Source organism: Cydia amplana, chromosome 27 (assembly GCF_948474715.1).
Source record: "Cydia amplana chromosome 27, ilCydAmpl1.1, whole genome shotgun sequence".
In the NCBI taxonomy this organism is placed as follows: Eukaryota; Metazoa; Arthropoda; class Insecta; order Lepidoptera; family Tortricidae; genus Cydia; species Cydia amplana.
Genome location: NC_086095.1, coordinates 5,140,812 through 5,157,011, shown reverse-complemented (window position 1 = coordinate 5,157,011; position 16,200 = coordinate 5,140,812). Strand labels below are relative to the sequence as shown.

Below are 16,200 nucleotides of genomic sequence, written 5' to 3'. Positions count from 1 at the left end.
CCTTCATTTAGCTAGTATGTACGAGAGATAATTTTTTTTTTTTTTTTTTTTTTTTTTTTATAGATGAGCTGCGAGCGGGCGCGGAGGGAGCGAGACAGATTCAAATGACGGTGTTCGACCAGCACGCCGCCGCCGATCAGGACGAGTTTCTAGCCAAGTTTGATGACGTCAGGTTCGCAATATAACACTTTAAACTCTCGCGTTTTGTACACATAGGTATTTAATCACAGAAACGGGTCTACCGCGATATACTTTCATTGTTACAAGCTTTTATTTAGTTTCACCTGTCCCGTTGTCTGTCTGTCTGTAATCAAATCTTGCAAGTTAAATTTGACCCACTTCCCGGTTTCCGATGAAGCTGAAAATTTGCATATGTTTGTAAGTCGGGTGACAATGCAATATAATGGTACCATCGAGCTGATCTGATGTAGACAGGAGGTAGTCATAGGAACTCGGTGATAAAACAACGGAACCTAATTGTGTTTGGGGTTTTTAGAATTGTCTCCATGAATTGCCTGAGAATGCAAAGAAAAGAACAGTCAGCGATAAAAGCTTGACCAAAAATTTAATTTTTGCCAAAGAAAAAATATTTTAAGATATTTTTTCTGTCCGTCCGTCTTTTTATTTAAAATATACAATACAAATACTATTTATTTCACATCTCATTCCAGAAAAGAATACAAATAATACAGAAAAGAAGAGGTTAAACAACAGGCGGTCTTATCGCTAAAAAGCGATATCTTCCAGACAACCTTGATGATGTAATGTTGTGTTTCAGAGTGGACTTCCACGACGCCAACGAATGCTTCGAGCTGGTGAAGAACCTGGTGATGGACACGCCTGCGGAACCCTATCTACTCTCCATACTGCAGCATTTACTGTTTATACGAGACGATGAGTTAATAAGGTAAGTCGAGTACTTACTAGAGCAGCGGTCGGCAACCTTTTACCAGCCAAGGGCCACATAGTAGCTAACGGAGGTGACGCGGGCCGCACTTTGTTAATATTTATGACTTTATCAGACATTGTCGTTTGTCAATATTACATACAAAATAGCCAGGGAGGCTCGCGGGCCGCAAGTGAGAGGTTCACGGGCCGCTTGTTGCCGACCGCTATACTAGAGAGTCAGTTAGCTGGTAAAAGGCATAGACTAGGAATTCTCTAGACTGAGTTTAGAGCAATTATTTCATGAAACCGATGCTGGCAAAAATACGGGGGTGCGGGGGGACGAGGTGAGCGAATCCCGTGCCGTGATTGGTCCGTTCAAAGACACGGACCAATCACGGCACGGGATTGACTCGAAGATGGAGTAAAACTACCGTATAAGTGGCAGAGGGGGTAGCGTTACTATGGAATCCTATAGACTGATCTAGAGGATTCCTAGTCTATGGTAAAAGGTCATATAAAGTAATACATATTTGGCAGTTCAGCGGGGTAAGGCAGCCAGCATCTTAGGGAGGGGATAGCTTTTTGACTCGACTAGAAAAATCTACTGATAAATTAGGCCTTCTCTGTTTAATCTAAGTTAAATTAGGTCTTATAGAAAATATTTACTTTTGAGAATGTTATTTTATTTTAACTACCTACAGGGTGGTCATGGTCGCGGCTAACTGATGTCCCAGCAAAATGTCAAAACAGAGATTTGTCTACCCCAAACTTTTTCATACACTTTTCGTCGGGTAGTTGCACAAATCTCTGTTTTGACATTTTGCTGGGACATCAGTTAGCCGCGACCATGACCAGTGAAACATGTGTCGAAACGTCGGTAAATATAGGTATGTGAATAAATTTCGCGTTAGACCCCGTCCATAAATGTGACTTAATATGTGTTCAAAACGCGAAAGTTTTAAATATTGCACCTACAGGGTGGTCCAAAAATACGTTGTCAACGTATTTTTGGGCCATCCTGTTTATTATAAATGTATTAACCGCATTAATGCCCGTAACCATTGGAAACTGATTTTCTTGTATTGTTTTTAGGCCAGCATACTACAAGTTAATAGAAGAATGCATCACGCAAATAGTCCTACACAAAAACGGCTATGACCCCGACTTTAGAGCCACACAGAGATTCAATATAGACGTGCAACCGCTTATAGAAGGCCTAATAGGTAAGTCAAATCATAGAGAAATATAGTAAGACAAGAGTGCTCACTCCATACATCAGTTCAGACTATTAATTTCAGTGTCTACATCTAGCATCGAGTAGCGGAACTATCAGTACTGCTACTTGACAATAGATGTAGCACCGACCGGAAAGTCTTATCTCAACAGCATAAGACTTTCCGGTCGGTGCTACATCTATTGTCAAGTAGCAGTACTGATAGTTCCGCTACTCGATGCTAGATGCTAATAGTCTTTTTGGTACTAAAACTGATGTATGGAGTGAGCACTCTATGTATTTTTTTCTCTATGGTCAAATGGAATAGATAAGTCATTATAGTACATTACATACCTAGGAGGTGAATTAGTGAATGCTCCAGATAGCAGGTGTTTGTGGCCCGAACCGAAGGTGATCAATATGCGATCTAGAAGTGAGATTTTCTTCTAGAGTGACGTAAATACATACACTGAATGGGCCATTATTTAATTTTTCTCAGATTTTGATAAATTTTGATGGATATATAGAGTTCCTTATTCTGTACAACATAAGAGCAATTTCACCGTATGTCCTACAAACACTTCCACTGAGTTACGGAAATGTGTGGAATTTTCCGTGACTCAGTCGGAATTTTCTTACCTTTTTTGTCCCCTATTTGGATTTCCTGATTATTCCGACATATAAATTATCTGACTAATCTGTCAAAAAAATTAAAAATGGGGCATATTATTTCGACTGATATAAGTATTACCGATGGTTTTCTGTACCATTCTGACTAACTAATACTACGAGCAACTACGAGATAACCGATGCCTAGTTTTATAATAACCTCTAGCCGCCCATACGTCAAACCTTGCCAAGCAAAATGAAATTTTATTTTGTCAACACAAAGTTCAAATTAGAATGGAACAGGAGACCTTTTTATAGGTCTCTGGGCGGCTAGAGGTTAAGGCACAATAACCCAAAAGTACTTCAGTGCCTCGTGAAACAAAACTTCACATGATACCTCAGGTACACACTTTGAAAGCTAATATTATTAAAGCTAATACGTGATTAAAGTACCGTTTCAGTGAATAATACTATAATACATATAATATCGCCGCTATACTTACTCAACCTCGTATCTGCAACACTCATTTGATGACAAAAACACCCGTATTCCGAATGAAAGAAAAGCGACATTTCCATCAAATGATTGTTGTAGATATGAGGTTGATTAAGTATAGCGACGATATCTAAATCTATAACAATTGTAGAAATCCTTATTAACCAAAATTCCGACTAATATACTTCCAATTTCCCCAGAAAAATCAAGAGCAGAAGAAGAAAGGAAAGTAGACGAACTAAAACAAAAGCTAGAGGCCGCCATAGCAGCGAGACAGGAGGCCGAAGCGAGAGCTGAGCACCTAGAACAGCGTTTAAAAGGCTCGCCCAACGGCCCCGGAGGCGTCACGCAGGGGAATATAGCCGCTATTGCTAAGGTAATAAATACTGTTACTGTGACAGTACTTCAGTAAGATAAATAATATGATAATAAGAAGAAAATCAATGAGAATAACAAGAAGAGAAGTACTGTTATTTCGTGTAGTAAGTTAGAGGCCGCTAAAGTGAGACTTGAGGCCGAAGCGTGTGGACTTATAACAATGTCTAAAACGTTCCTCTACTGGACCTGGAGGTGTCACATAGGGGAATATAGCTGCTGTTGCTAAGGTAATAAATACTGTTACTGTGACAGTACTTCAATAAGATATCACTCAAAGTACTGTTATTTCGTGTAGTAAGTTAGTAGCCGCTAAAGTGAGACTTGAGGCCGAAGCGTGTGCACTTATAACAATGTCTAAAACGTTCCTCTACTGGACCTGGAGGTGTCACATAGGGGAATATAGCTGCTGTTGCTAAGGTAATAAATATTGTTACTGTGACAGTACTTCAATAAGATATCACTCAAAGTACTGTTATTTCGTGTAGTAAGTTAGTAGCCGCTAAAGTGAGACTTGAGGCCGAAGCGAGTGCACTTATAACAATGTCTAAAACGTACCTCTACTGGACCTGGAGGTATCACATAGGGGAATATAGCTGCTGTTGCTAAGGTAATAAATACTGTTACTGTGACAGTACTTCAATAAGATATCACTCAAAGTAGTATTTCGTGTAGTAAGTTAGTAGCCGTTAAAGTGAGACTTGAGGCCGAAGCGTGTGCACTTATAACAATGTCTAAAACGTACCTCTACTGGACCTGGAGGTGTCACATAGGGGAATATAGCTGCTGTTGCTAAGGTAATAAATACTGTTACTGTGACAGTACTTCAATAAGATATCACTCAAAGTAGTGTTATTTCGTGTAGTAAGTTAGTAGCCGCTAAAGTGAGACTTGAGGCCGAAGCGTGTGCACTTATAACAATGTCTAAAACGTCTCTCTACTGGACCTGGAGGTGTCACATAGGGGAATATAGCTGCTGTTGCTAAGGTAATAAATACTGTTACTGTGACAGTACTTCAATAAGATATCACTCAAAGTACTGTTATTTCGTGTAGTAAGTTAGTAGCCGCTAAAGTGAGACTTGAGGCCGAAGCGAGTGCACTTATAACAATGTCTAAAACGTTCCTCTACTGGACCTGGAGGTGTCACATAGGGGAATATAGCTGCTGTTGCTAAGGTAATAAATACTGTTACTGTGACAGTACTTCAATAAGATATCACTCAAAGTACTGTTATTGCGTGTAGTAAGTTAGTAGCCGCTAAAGTGAGACTTGAGGCCGAAGCGAGTGCACTTATAACAATGTCTAAAACGTACCTCTACTGGACCTGGAGGTGTCACATAGGGGAATATAGCTGCTGTTGCTAAGGTAATAAATACTGTTACTGTGACAGTACTTCAATAAGATATCACTCAAAGTACTGTTATTGCGTGTAGTAAGTTAGTAGCCGCTAAAGTGAGACTTGAGGCCGAAGCGAGTGCACTTATAACAATGTCTAAAACGTACCTCTACTGGACCTGGAGGTGTCACATAGGGGAATATAGCTGCTGTTGCTTAGGTAATAAATACTGTTACTGTGACAGTACTTCAATAAGATATCACTCAAAGTACTGTTATTTCGTGTAGTAAGTTAGAGGCCGCTAAAGTGAGACTTGAGGCCGAAGCGTGTGCACTTATAACAATGTCTAAAACTTTCCTCTACTGGTACCTGGAGGTGTCACGTAGAGGAATATAGCTGCTATTGCTAAGGTAATAAATACTGTTACTGTGAAAGTACATAAACGAAGAAAAAAAACAGTACACGAAACAGTTGTAATATAGTATCATAATCATAATATCTTTATTGCGTTCATGTCGGTACAAATACAAGTGAAATTTTTCAAAATTAAGGCATAACATAAGCAATGAAGTCTGAACAAACAGGTTTAACGTCTGATGTGTTGCAGGCGATAGGTAGCCCCGGAGCCCCGGCTCCGCCTCCGCCACCGATGCCCGGAGGTAAGCTATACAGGGTGGAAAGATAAGTCGGGCCCTGGAGGGAAACTACCTTAAATACTTAAGCTGGCTCATTTTACTTAATGGAGACACTCCTTTATTTTTAAAAAGAAACAAAACTGCATTCAAAGTATTTTTCTTTTTTTCTTCAATTTGGCTTGTCTAAAAAAATCTTGAGTACTAAATATTACATTTTATGGATTTTTTGTACGACAGACGAGTTTAAGACCTAATGTTTCTTGGAGAAATGTTATCATTAACATTAACTGTATCGACTAGTAGAAAAAAATTCGAGTTTTTATTTTTTGGAATTTTTAGTCGGTTCGAGTCCCGGGCGAGGCATGCGAGTTTTAGAAAATCTTTGAATGCAGTTTTCTTTCTTTTTAAAAGTAAAGGAATGTCTCCTTTAAGAAAAATGAGCCAGCTTAAGGATTTAAGGTAGTTTCCCTCCAGGGCCCGACTTACACACTGTATAACCACAAAATATGTCACGAATTCAGCCAAAATGGTGCCAGATTGTCAGTTGTTGATAAGGTTGACTTTTAATTAAATCTTTTTGGCAGTAGCGCCTTATTGACATTGACAACCGACAATAAATGGGGCATTATCTATGAAAAGGGACCTTATTGTTGATGGCGCTTACGCCATTATTAACGATGATCCGATATAAGTACAATGCCGCGCGACGCTGTGCGGCGTAAGCGCCATCGACAATAAGTTCCCTTTTCATAGATAATGCCCCAAATACGCTTTTGGTTGATGACACTTTTTCACACTCGCCACTTATTTTTCTTTTGGTTACGCACTTCGAATGGTTTATATACAGGTTTTTTCGTAGCACACAATGGACGCAAAAAATTTATTACACTAGAATGGGGTTGGCCGGTCGAAGTATTATACAGATGGCGCCAGCATAGCTTGTCCTGACAAATCCCTAGAATTGTGTCAATTTTTTATTTATAATTTTATGACCTGGATGCCAAGCCTTTAAGCCAAATCTCATAAAACAAAACTAGACACAGGGGAAAGCTATGATGGCGCCATCTATGCAAACCTTTGACAGTTGCCAACCCCATTAAATTTAGAGCTAAATTTACTCTCCTGATGAAAATTAAAATATACTAATGAAATAAAACTATTAAAACGAATTATATCGCGTATAATGAATTTATTCTACATTCCATTCTTATATATTGCATGTAGAACTAGCCTTATGAACCAATTTTGCATGTATAACTGGCCTTAAAATGTATAGTTTATGATGGTTCATTATTTTGTAAGTGGGCAGATTTGCACAGTGTAGTTTTTCATCAGTCACCCGTTGACCACGAACGTTGTAAAGGGTTCGAAACGTCGGGATGTAGAATAAATTCAATATACGCGATATACTTAATCCGTATTAACAAAAAAAAACCGTAACCGTAATCCGTATTAGCGAAAAATATAAATTTCGCGTTAGACCCGTCTATAAATGTGAGTTAATGTGTTCAAAACGCGAATGTTTTAAATAATATATTACTTAATCCGTTTTAATAGTTTTATTTCATGAGTAACTTTCGCGGTAACCGAAGATAATATTAAAATATACTTACTAAAAAAATCTTAAAGCATTGAAAAACCAGCTCTAAATTTGCTAATTATTATATATTAATGTTTAACACTGCATAATTTTTACCGCACCTTCATAAATAAATTAACATTTTCTGGTAGACGGTTAACTATTCTCACTAAAGCATGTTATACTATGTGGGTGTGTGTTTCTAGGAGGGCCTGCACCACCACCACCACCGCCTATGCCTTCAGGTACCTATTCTAGTGTTAATACTATTTATAGATCATCATCATCTTCCTCGCGTTGTCCCGGCATTTTGCCACGGCTCATGGGAGCCTGGGGTTCGCTTGGCAACTAATCCCAGTAATTGGTGTGGGCACTAGTTTTTAGGAAAGCGACTGCTAACTAGGGGAAACTAGGGGTACTATTTATAGATATTACTAAAAATAATCATTCGTTTAAAAAAAATTGTTTTATACTTTTTTCCGAATCAGAACACGATGTCAAATATTCCCTTAAAAGCTTACCTACTACTTTTGTTACACCCTGTATATAAACGAATTTGCCAAGCTTGAATTGTAGTCTTTATTTAAGGATTCCTCTCAAAAAATTGTATTGCTATACAATAGGGTATTTGACTGTATTTAAAATACATTATTTTACACCATACATGAAATAAAGCACCAGAAGATTAATAGAGAAACGTAGACAGCAGTTATTTTTAGACACAGTTTCTATTTTAAAACCCGTATAAAACTATAAAGAGTAGGTAATCTGATGGTGACGTCACATGCTAGTGTTTCATATAATTTCATAGTAGCAAAATCGTTTTCAGCGTTCGAAAAAAGAAACTGATTTGACTAGTAGTCAAATACCCTATTATAATAAATTAATTTGCCTAGTTTGAATTGTAGTCTTTTTTTAAAGTATTCTTTTCAAAAATGTTGTTGTTATACTTATACAATATAAGTAAATCTGTTTTTTTTTTGCATGAACGGTTGTCTCTTTCTTACTGCATGCGCATGGGTATATAGTTGTCTCGCTTTAACAGGGCCGGGTAGCGGAGGGCCGCCGCCGCCTCCGCCAATGCCTTCAGGTTTGGTTTTATTTATTTTTGATCTAAGGCTAAGGGTTTTATAATATTATTTTCACCTCAGCAGCTCAAACAAAATCGCATTTTGCTCACTGAGTGAGACAAAATGAGCAAAATGCGATTTTGCTCACTGTTTTTAAGTAGCAAAGTACACTTGTTCGAGCTGCTGAGGTGAAAACTTAATTGTTGGTATATCTTAAGAAAACATGAGTGAATAGGTAAGTGATGAAGAAGGAATACATTTTTCGGGTTTCTCAATATGTTCTCACTGCTGAGGTGAAAAGTTTTGTGAACTACACGAGATCAAAGTTATTTACATCTCGTGCGCTTTTGAGTCCCTTACTACGCTCAAGATTCTAAATTAGATTCACGAGCGTAGCGAGTAGTATAGAATCTTTCGCTTGCACGGGACTCAAAATAAGCACTCGAAGAAATATCAAACTTTGATCTCTTGTTGTACAAATAACTATTATTATATATTTTTTACTGAAAGCTGCTTTGTATGGAGTTACAAATTGCTTAGAGAAATTGCAATTTTTGACACAAATAAATGAATATCGTATTGAAATATTCGAACTTAAATTATACCTGGGATTAATATCCGGTTCATTTTGGTATTTACAGTGTATAAATAAATGATGTCATATGTTAAAGCACATTTTTTTGAATATCTGTAATTCCTACTCTCGATGAAATGATTTATTTTTGACGCTTTATTAAGGATGGTTAAAAAATTGTCGAGATTTGTAATTAGCATTTGAAAAATTTAATATATGTATTTTTAAACAAGTACTGTTTATAAAATGATAGCGTAATATGGAGTCTCAATATAGTTAGTTATACTGGGCTTTTTCCGCAAGTCGACAACCATTGTGCTTATACGACCTATGGTGTCTCAATTACTGATCATTTTGACTGTTGGTTAGGGACACGTCGAAGAAAAAGAAATCTGTTTTTTAAAAATGAATTGACATCTCGTCAATAACTACTGAAATATCCCACACAATTTGGAGCAGCTATCGTACAGTGTTGGCCGAAACGTTAATGCAATTGAAAATGTTGGGCATTAACCATTATAAATTGAACCTTAAACCGTAACGGACGATTACAGTTTACGGTTCAATTTATAATGGTTAATGGCCAACATTTTCAATTGCATTAACGTTTCGGCCAACACTGCTATCGTACAACTACAATGTTTTAAAGCCTTTTTCTCAAAAATGGACGGCAAAGTCGACGTTGCCGGTTAAAAAATAGATCGCGAAGTCCGTAGTTTATGGTCATTCAAAAAATTAAAAAGTTAAAAACATTGCAGTCTCGATTTCGGGACTGCAATGTTGCATACAAATTCCATTATTTAATGAGTTCCATTCTTTTTAAAACTTTAAATGGCCATATCAAATGAAGGCATAGGTCCATTAAACAGCCAAACAGATCAGCATTTATTATTATAATGTTGGTACCGCGACTATTTAGGTGTCTGTGTCTCAAATACGTTGGCGTATTTTCAGCAGAAAAATACACTTATTTTTTTTTAAAGGCGGCAAGCAAATCTTTTTAATGGTTTTATTTTTTTCTGTGAAAATTAGAACGTTGCTTCTGTAAAATATTTCTATTTCTTGCACCATTTTTGAGAAAAGCACTATATATGACTCGGCTGGAAGGCTACTTGCTGGCTTCGGATTCAATTAAACGGACTCCCAAGGTCGTCCGTTTAAAACGAATCCTCAGCCTGCAAGTAGCTACTTCCGAACCTCGACAATAATGTACTATTAAATCGTTTACTTAGTATAAAATTGAAGTTTCTCATTTATTGTTTACTTCCAGTGGGCGGGGGCCCGCCCCCTCCCCCTCCCCCGCCGATGCCGGGCGGGCCCCCGCCGCCCCCCATGCCGGGCGCGGGGGGCCCGCCCCCGCCCCCGCCGCCCCCCATGATGGGGGGCCCGCGCCCGCCGCCGCCGCCGGGGGGACCCATGGCGCCTAGAATGGTGAGTTGCAAGCAAGCTACTATAGTTCGTTTACTTCCAGTGGGCGGGGGCGCGCCCCCTCCCCCTCCCCCGCCGATGCCGGGCGGGCCCCCGCCGCCCCCCATGCCGGTCAGTAAAAAAAGGGCGCGAAATTCAAATTTTCTAATAGATGATATCCCTTAGCGCCTACATTTTTCAAATTTGCCGCCTTTTTCTACTGTCAAGATCTGGTTGACCAAGTATAGCTACAAGGTTATTGCACTGGTGCGAATCCGGGGTGTAAGCGAGACAACGCTATAAAAATATACAGGGTGCCATTTGAGTCGTGATCAGACTGATCAGTAATATGTTTATCTAACTCCATAAACAACGATCAATTGAATGCCCCTACTCTTACTAAAATCAGACAAGCTTTTTTTTATTTTTTTGTTTATTTTTTGTCATTTATTTTACCTTTACAAGGGGCAATGTAGTATTTAAACAGTTTTGTAAGATATTTTAAATGAAAAATTAAGTAAATTTTATTTCTAACTGGGACAAATGACAAAATTGATGTCAATGACATTTCCGATTCAAAGAGGCGATTCAATTTACTAATTTAAATATCGTAATAAGCCGTTGTGATATCCTAAATCCACTTATAAAAGTAATATAAATGACGAAAAATAAACAAAAAATAAAAATAAATCTTGTCTGATTTTAGTAAGAGTAGGGGCATTAAATTGCTCGTTGTTTATGGAGTTAGAAAAACATATTACTGATCACGACTCAAATGGCACCCTGTATATGGTGGTCCCACTCGCACACCACAGCGGAGTGCAGATCCACATCAAATGTAAAATGTCACCTTATTAACGTTTCATATGGTTAAATTTTCTAGTATCGTATTGGGTCGTCCCATTCGTTTTTTTAGGGTTCCGTACCCAAAGGGACCCCATTACTTAGACTCCACTGTCTGTCTGTCTGTCATCGTGATAGCTAGACAGTAGAAATTTTCACAGATAATGTATTTCTGTTGCCGCTATGACAACAAATACTAAAAACATAATAAAATAAATATTTAAGTGGGGCTCCCATACAGCAAACATGTTTTTTTGCGTATGTGTTAATACGGATCCCTTCATGCCCGAGTCCGACTCGCACTTGGCCGGTTTTTTTTATAAGTTCTTAAATTCGACCCATTCGGCATTCGTTGGTAGTCTTTGTCATCTTTAGTCATATTTTGTTATTTGTCTTTTTCAAATTTTAAAACGCTTTTTTGAATTTCATTTTTACTCTCAAAATGGTCTGTAATATTTTTTATGTAAACCGTAAGATTTATCTCACGGGACAGGCCTTGCCTAGTGTGGGAGTCAGTATTAAATGCAACTGTTTTAATATTTTATTTCTTATTTGTATTATACCTGAGAAGCGAAGAACAGTGTTTTCATTAAATATTTGTTTCAGCCTCAACCCGACGTTTTGCCCCACGGACTGAAGCCTAAGAAAAAGTGGGAAGTCGAGGGACCTCTAAAACGAGCCAACTGGAAGACGATCGTTCCTGCCAAGATGTCCGAAAAAGCCTTCTGGGTCAAGGTACTAACGTTAAAATAATGGGTGTCATTCGGAATCCCTAACAACGCTTGTCCTAAAGTCACTTGCCCTAACTGGTTTGTCCTAATGGGCACATGCCCTAACGATCAATTGTCATAACGATTATTTTCCATAATTTAAGGTCTAGAAATTGCTGCCACAAAAGTGGATTAGGTTAGGGTTAGAACTGCGACCCTCGCAAAAAGAAAAATATGCTTAATAACATTAGGATAAGCAATCAATAGTTAGGGAAACCAAACTTAGGGTTTTTAGTTTTAGGACAACTAATCATTATGACAAACAATATTAGGGAATGCAAAGATAGGAGAAAAAACTTTAGGGATTCAGATATAGATCCTAAAATAATATAGGGAGCTTTCATAAACTGTAGATGTCAGCACAGAATCCCCTATTCATTGGCGCGAATCATTATGTCAAGTTTCCATGTTTAGATTTTTTAAATCTTTATTTAACCTCGTAAGACCCACCATATGAAGTTTACAAATTTTTAATTTGAACTTTATTTTATATGTAAATTAGACCGAATTTCGTTTGTTTTAAAAAGCAATGAATCAAATGAGATGCTACTTTATTTGGCTTAGAATATATTTGAAAAGTGGAAAAATTACTGTCTTGGGTGAGAGTTGAACTCACGGCTTCTGGATCGATACTCCAGCGCTCTGCCATCTGAGCCACCAAGACCTCATCCATAGCCAGCAAATCTTTCCACCATAAAAAAAATACTTTATTTGGTTCATGAAAGGTTCAAAATTGCACGAATGTGAATTGAATTGAATTGAATTATCATTTATTCACAAGAACATATGGTACATGAGATGTTACAATAAAGACACTGAACCTTAATACATTCGACTAAATGTACATTATAATGTACATTTAGTCTCAGGAGGTTAAAGAGCTTTGTCACTTTTGTGACGTATTTTTAGATTTAAACCACTAGATGGCAGAACATCCGAAATAGAGCCAGCGTGAAGTGTAGGGGGCAGCACCTGTTTAGAAGCGTGAATTGTTTTCGCTTTTGACTCACGAGAGTGCAGACCCTTTAACAAACACGGTTTCCATACGCTATACAGGGTGCCTTTTGAGTCGTGATCAGTAATATGTTTTTGTAACTCCATAAACAACGACCAATTTAATGCCCCTACTCTTACTGAAATCAGACAAGATTTTTTTTATTTTTTGTTTATTTTTTTTTCATTTATTTTACTTTTATAAGTGGATTTAGGATATTACAATGGCTTATGAAGATATTTAAATTAGTAAATTGAATCGCCTCTTTGAATCGAAACTGTCATTGACATAAATTTTGTCATTTATCCCAGTTAGAAATAAAATTTACTTAATTTTTCATTTGAAATATCTTACAAAGCTGTTTAAATACCACATTGCCACTTGTAAAAGTAAAATAAATGACAAAAAATAAACAAAAAAAAAATCTTGTCTGATTTTAGTAAGAGTAGGGGCATTAAATTGCTCGTTGTTTATGGAGTTAGAAAAACATATTACTGATCACGACTCAAATGGCACCCTGTATAATCCGTCTGAATACCTAGTTTTATTTCACGAATAACTATCGCGGTAACCGAAGACATTAATAACCGCCTTATTCCGAAGACCTCCTCTTATTATTCTTGAATTCTTATTACTCTTATTAGTTTGACGACCAGTCTGGCCTAGTGGGTAATGTCCCTGCCTGTGAAGCCGCGGTGCTGGGTTCGAATCCCAGTAAGGGCATTTATTTGTGATGAGCACAGATATTTGTTACTGAGTCATGGTTGTTTTCTATGTATTTCAGTATTTGTATATTATATCTATCGTTGTCTGAGTACCCACAACACAAGCCTTCTTGAGCTTACTGTGGGACTTAGTCAATCTGTGTAAAAAAAAGAAGGTCCTATAATATTTATTTATTCATAAACGTCTGCTAAGTTAATCAGCTGATGATCGTCGTTTGTCCCTCTCTATGGCATAACGACAGATAGGGACATACGACGATCATGAACTGATTAAGTTAGCAGCCGTTTATGAATAACACCGTAAAACTTTATTATTTATTTGTTTATAACGGACCAGTTGCAACAAGAACTAGTTGGAATGCTTTTTGATATCACTACATAGTATAAAACAAAGTCGCTTCCCGCTGTCTGTCTGTCTGTCTGTATGCTTAGATCTTTAAAACTACGCAACGGATTTTGATGCGGTTTTTTTTAATAGATAGAGTGATTCAAGAGGAAGGTTTATGTATAATTTGTTAACCCGTGCGAAGCCGGGGCGGGTCGCTAGTTTAATTATATACTTTTTAATTAGGTACAAGAAGAAAAGATGGCTTCACCGGATATCCTGAGCGGATTGGCGCTCAAGTTTTCAAGCAAACCTGTTGCCAAGAGGAACGAGGATGCCGTCGATAAGTACGTTGTTTAATTATATTTTTAAATTTTGGAAATTGCTTACAAAAAAACACTAGTTTCCAATTTTGTGTATTTATTTCAAATTTAATATTAAGCAAAAACTATTGTAGTAGTAGTAGTACAACACTTTATTGTACAAAAAACAAAACAAAACAGGAAAAATAACATTCGTCATTAGTACAAAGGCGAACTTACTTATCCCTTTATGGGATTTCTTCCAGTTAACCTTTGAGAAATTGAGGGAGAATTGGAGGCGGTAGACATCCGTATTGTACCAAAGGCGCAAAAAAAGAAAATAAACTAAAAGTGTCTTCTTTACTTATAATATTAGTAGCTTACTTAGGGGCTGTCCATAAATTACGTCATCTATTTTTGACGATTTTTGAGCCCCCTCCCTAAAATCATCCAAAAATCATGCTTCGAATGACCCCGTTTCCTCCTACGTCATGCTACCATCATTAATGTCCAGACCCCCCCCCCCCCCAATTTGAAATGACGTAATTTATGAATAGCCCCCTACAACAAATATATGCATATATATACAACTAAATACATATATTCTATAATCCATATTACATATGTACAAAAACTACAATACCGCACACAAAATGGAATGAAATGGGTTTGAGTTTTGTTTTCTTGTTGCCCAAACAACTTTTTTATCTTAGTTTCTTGTTTCAGAGTCCACACGCTAAAAAAAGTGAAAGACCTGAAAGTTCTAGACAGCAAAGCGGCACAGAACCTCTCTATCCTTCTCGGCGGCTCTCTGAAACACATGAAATACGAACACATACGCACGTGCGTGTTACGATGCGACACTACAGTGCTATCGGCCAATGTGCTGGACTTACTTATACAGGTAATGTTAGAACCTTATGGCTCTCATACACATGTCGTACGAACACATACGGACGTGCGTGTTACGATGCGACTCTAGAGTGCTATCGGCCAATGTGCTGGACTTACTTATACAGGTAATGTTAGAACCTTATGACTTTGAAACACATGTCGTACGAACACATACGTACGTGCGTGTTACGATGCGACACTACAGTGCTATCGGCTAATGTGCTGGACTTACTTATACAGGTAATGTTAGAACCTTATGGCTCTCAAACACATGTACGAACACATACGCACGTGCGTGTTACGATGCGACACTACAGTGCTATCGGCCAATGTGCTGGACCTACTTATACAGGTAATGTTAGAACCTTATGGCTCACGAACACATACGCACGTGCGTGTTACGATGCGACACTACAGTGCTATCGGCCAACGTGCTGGACTTACTTATACAGGTAATGTTAGAACCTTATGGCTCACAAACACATACGCACATGCGTGTTACGGTGCGACACTACAGTGCTATCGGCCAATGTGCTGGACTTACTAATACAGGTAATGTTAGAACCTTATGGCTCACGAACACCGAACACATGTCGCACGGACGCATACGGACGAGCGTGTTACGATACGACACAGTGCTATCGGCCAATGTGCTGGACTTACTTATACAGGTAATGTTAGAACCTTATGGCTCTCAAACACATGTACGAACACATACGTACGTGCGTGTTACGATGCGACACTACAGTGCTATCGGCCAACGTGCTGGACTTACTTATACAGGTAATGTACCCAAAAAGCACTATACTGCATTCCGCCATCTTGAAAAATGACCGAAAACTTAATGAAAAAAAAAACAATAATACCTGCTCATGAAATATCAAGAGAATCGATTGATATATGCGACCTGCCGGCCTAGCCAAGGTTACAAATGTTACAATCGCTATCGCTTCGACAACGAAACCCTTTGTGCCTCTCTATCACTCTTTCATATTAGTGTGACAGTGACAGTTGCGTTTCGATCGCTACTAGCTAAGCGATGGGCATATTGGCTACGCGGCCTGTCTCTGGATAGCAAGACATACGAAAGCATTTTTGCCCATGTTGAAACGGTGGCGCTTCGCTCGCGCTTCACGCTCTCTCGGTCAAAAACAACATTTTGT

General features: G+C 38.1%; 1 protein-coding gene across 1 annotated transcript in view; it reads left to right on the top strand.

Moving 5' to 3' along the window:
* Positions 1-16,200, top strand: part of LOC134660505 (protein diaphanous) — a 53,313-nt gene that overhangs the window by 19,480 nt on the left and 17,633 nt on the right. Inside the window, exons 8-18 of the mRNA XM_063516276.1 lie at positions 64-172; positions 779-907; positions 1,981-2,111; positions 3,407-3,582; positions 5,527-5,578; positions 7,340-7,378; positions 8,179-8,223; positions 10,048-10,208; positions 11,634-11,762; positions 14,088-14,188; positions 14,870-15,047. Of these exons, the coding sequence (XP_063372346.1) occupies positions 64-172; positions 779-907; positions 1,981-2,111; positions 3,407-3,582; positions 5,527-5,578; positions 7,340-7,378; positions 8,179-8,223; positions 10,048-10,208; positions 11,634-11,762; positions 14,088-14,188; positions 14,870-15,047 (1,250 nt within the window). The remainder of the gene's footprint in view (positions 1-63; positions 173-778; positions 908-1,980; positions 2,112-3,406; positions 3,583-5,526; positions 5,579-7,339; positions 7,379-8,178; positions 8,224-10,047; positions 10,209-11,633; positions 11,763-14,087; positions 14,189-14,869; positions 15,048-16,200) is intronic.